Source organism: Lactuca saligna, chromosome 5, assembly GCF_052625555.1.
Source record: "Lactuca saligna cultivar CGN05327 chromosome 5, ASM5262555v1, whole genome shotgun sequence".
In the NCBI taxonomy this organism is placed as follows: Eukaryota; Viridiplantae; Streptophyta; class Magnoliopsida; order Asterales; family Asteraceae; genus Lactuca; species Lactuca saligna.
In genome coordinates this window covers 266,138,047-266,141,996 of record NC_136421.1, presented here as the reverse complement: position 1 = coordinate 266,141,996, position 3,950 = coordinate 266,138,047, and the positions used below count along the sequence as shown (strand labels likewise).

The window sequence follows — 3,950 nt, the reverse complement described above, 5'->3', positions numbered from 1 at the left end:
ACTACTTATTATGACTTTTGTTATACGACACTCTAAAAACTATAAAGATTATAGTTCTCATTTGTTATAACAAGTTTTCTCACTATGGGAGAACAAAAAAAAAGTCACTAATGTGGTGTCAGTTTCAAATTAATTATATCAATCTCAACAAGAACCTGAAGGATAATACTGAAGAATTTGTTGTAGTAATTTTTAATTTCCGTGTCTTTTAAAAATTTTGATTTCATGTTATATGTTTTGATTTTAATTTATGTTTTTTAGTTTTAATGTTACGATCTTTGTAATTTAAATATTCTATTTCTTATTTTTAAATTAATGAAATGTTCCTATATAATTCATTTGTTGCTAAGTTTATACCCCTGCTTTTTTATTTCTATTTCTATAATTTAAATAATGCCAAACAAAAACTAGATACCCAAACCTAGCAACCCACCCCACTCCTTCCTCTTTCTCAGACTTGCAGACAATAAAAAATAGACCTTTCCATTCCACTTCCGCCTTCTCCATCCACCGCCCCCCTTTGATGTGTCCTTTCCTCCGCCTCCCTCCATTAACCCCTCCCTTCGCCGTCCCCCTTTGCGAGTTTTGTTCATAAATCGTACCGGTTTGCCATCGCCATCACCATCACCATCATCGTCACAGGTTCTGGTCACAAAATCTAGATCTGCATCTTCATCTTCACCATCACATGCCATTAACGACCAATCAATACCAGATAGCGATCAACATACCAAAAAAAATTGAAGATGACGAAGATGAAGGTTCGAAATCACCCATGAGATTATTAAAAAGTAATTTGAGCGAGGATAGAAGATTTGTTCATTAACAACCTCTTTAGTCCTGCCACTATGAATTCTAGAAGTTCCTGCCACTATGAATTCTAGAAGTCGACGTCAGTTGAATAATTTCGGATTTCCATTTTCCACTATCGCAAGGTCAAAAAGTCAGTCAACACCTTATATTCCCTCGACATGTAATAGTCACTCAACAACCCATCTAGATCTCTCTTTGTTAGTTTATTTCACCTCCTAAAATAACTCCAGTCTCATCTCTGATTCCAGGACAACAATGGCATCATGCCATCTTCTTCTTCTTCTTCTTTTTAGCATGATATTACTAACCACGAAGATACCAATATACTCTTCTTTCTCAACCCACACGTTAACTCCAGGCTCATCTATATCAGTCGAAAACAAAGACCACCTTTTAGTTTCACCCAACGGTCTCTTCACCGCCGGTTTTCATCCCGTCGGAGAGAATGCTTGTGCTTTTGCCGTCTGGTTCTCGGAGAAACCCACATCCGGTAGTCGCACCGTCGTCTGGATGGCTAACAGAGATACACCGGTAAACGGAAAGCGTTCAAAGCTATCCTTATGGGAAGATGGTAATCTTGTTTTGATAGATGCTGGTCAATACGTTATTTGGTCAACGCAGACGGAGTCAACGTCTTCCTCGGTGGAATTACAACTTCATAGCTCAGGTAACCTCGTGCTCCATGGAGACGAAGGAGGACAAGAAGGAAAGCCTCTTTGGCAAAGCTTTGATCACCCGACAGATACCCTTCTTCCAAATCAACTCTTCACTAAAAACACACAGCTTGTTTCTTCTAGAAGTGCAAATAACTACTCTTCGGGTTTCTATAAGCTCTTTTTCGACAATGATAGCATTCTTCGACTTCTATATGATGGTCCAGAAACAACCAGTGCTTACTGGCCTGATCCTCGGATAACAACTTGGCGAGGTGGGAGATTTCAGTTCATAGAGAGTCGCATAGCAAAGCTTGATTCGAATGGTGAATTCATCTCATCAGATGGTTGCAGATTCAAATCATCTGATTTTGGGACTGGAGCACTACAAAGAATGATGAAGATCGACATAGATGGTAATCTAAGACTTTACAGTCTCATTGAACACGAAAGAAGAAAGAAATGGGAGGTAAAATGGCAAGCGCTTTCACATTCTTGCTGGATCAATGGAGCTTGTGGACCAAACAGTCTATGTACATACTCTCATGTTTCAGTTAGGAAATGCAATTGCTTGTATGGATTCAAGATGGTGAATTCTCAAGATTGGAGTTACGGGTGTGAACCTGAATTCCAGCCATGCACAAAAGACGATTGTGGTTTCCTTGAGCTTCCCAATTCGGAATTCTATGGCCACGACTATGCATTTTTCACTAATTCCACTCTCGATGCTTGTAAGAATCGTTGTTTACAGAATAGCACTTGCAAAGGGTTTCAATTAGGATGGATTCTCGACAAGGGATATTTTTGTTTCTTGAAGGCTTCTTTACATAACGGGTATCAAATGGGAATCACCGGTTTGATGTATATCAAACTCCCCAAAACTTTACTATCATCTTTCAATCAGAAAACCACCTCAAAATCGAGCTTCAGTTGTCCACCCCCTGTGCTCACGCCCTTATTAAGATCATACCACAAAACACACGATGTAAAGACGCTTGGAGTCATGCTAGCGTTCGGATGCGCAATCGGGTTTATCGAGATCATCTGCATAGTGTTCTTCTGGTATTGCAGCAGTAAACACTCATCATCCACAACCGACCAAATCTATTTTCCACCTGCAATGGAGTTTAGAAGATTTACATACAGAGAGCTGAAAAGGGCGTCACGTAATTTCAGTGAAGAGATAGGGAGAGGTGGCGCTTCCGTTGTGTATAAAGGCAAGTTAATAGACAACAGGATTGCAGCAATCAAGAGGCTCAAAAGTAATCATCAAGGAGAAGCTGAATTTCAAGCGGAGATAAGTACAATTGGGAGAGTGAATCATATGAACCTGTTAGAGACGTGGGGATACTGTGCAGAAGGAAAACATAGGCTCGTGGTGTACGAATACATGGAGAACGGATCATTGGCTGAAAACTTGGGTGTTGATAAACTTGAATGGGCGACAAGATTTGATATTGCAATAGGAACTGCAAAAGGATTGGCTTATATACACGATGAGTGCTTGGAGTGGGTTCTACATTGTGATGTGAAACCCCAGAACATACTGTTGGATGCGAATTTCAATCCTAAGGTGGCGGATTTTGGTTTATCGAAGGTATTGGATAGAGGTAGTATCGATCATTGGAATTTCTCCATGATGCGAGGGACTCGAGGTTACATGGCACCTGAATGGGTGCTAAATCAACCGATTACCTCAAAAGTTGATGTATTTAGCTATGGCGTTGTGATTTTGGAGATGATAACTGGAAGGAGTCCGGCGATCAATCAAGATGGGGAGAATGAGAAGATGCCTACAGTGATCGAGTGGGTTAAAGATAGGATTCAAACGGTCAACGGGAGTCAAACTGGATCTTGGGTTAAGGACATTGTTGCGCCTTCAATTAGAGGTGAATATGATGAGACGATGATGGAAAATTTGGTGAGAATTGCAGTGCGATGTACGGATGAAGATAAGGAGGCACGACCCTCGATGAGGCAGGTGGTTAATATGCTTCTCCATGTGTAAGTGTTACTAATTATGTTTATGTTTGAGGTAGATTGTAACCTAATGATAAAATGTTTACTAAGATTTTATAAAAAAATTATATAAAAGTATATTGCAAATAATGTTTTGTATTCGTTTTAAAGGGTATGTTTGGTTGGATGTAATAAAATGAAAAAAAAAAAAAATGAAATTAACTAATTAAGGATGTTTTCTATGGACAAAAATACCCAAATAACACAAAAAGACATAAATTTACAATACTTATAACGTTATTTAGTCAAAATTTTGTACCGCATGGAAATTCAAATAATTAAATAACCACAACTACCATATTAATTTAAATAAATAAGCAACGATGAAACTTTTTATAGTAAACCACTTAAAAGTTATCTAATAAAATATTTCTCAATGTCTATTGAAAATAAAACAAAAATAACAATCGTTATCATAATATTCAAAAGCATTGGCCCGAAAAGAATACCAAGTGTAAAGTCACA

The 3,950-nt window shown here is 38.3% G+C and overlaps 1 protein-coding gene across 1 annotated transcript; it reads left to right on the top strand.

The window, feature by feature from the left end:
• Positions 1-417: 417 nt before the first annotated feature.
• On the top strand, positions 418-3,575 carry LOC145047705 (putative receptor protein kinase ZmPK1). Its single transcript, XM_078996043.1, has one exon. It carries the CDS (start codon positions 1,069-1,071, stop codon positions 3,472-3,474), a length of 2,406 nt encoding a protein of 801 aa, XP_078852169.1. The 5' UTR covers positions 418-1,068; the 3' UTR covers positions 3,475-3,575.
• Positions 3,576-3,950: the final 375 nt, after the last annotated feature.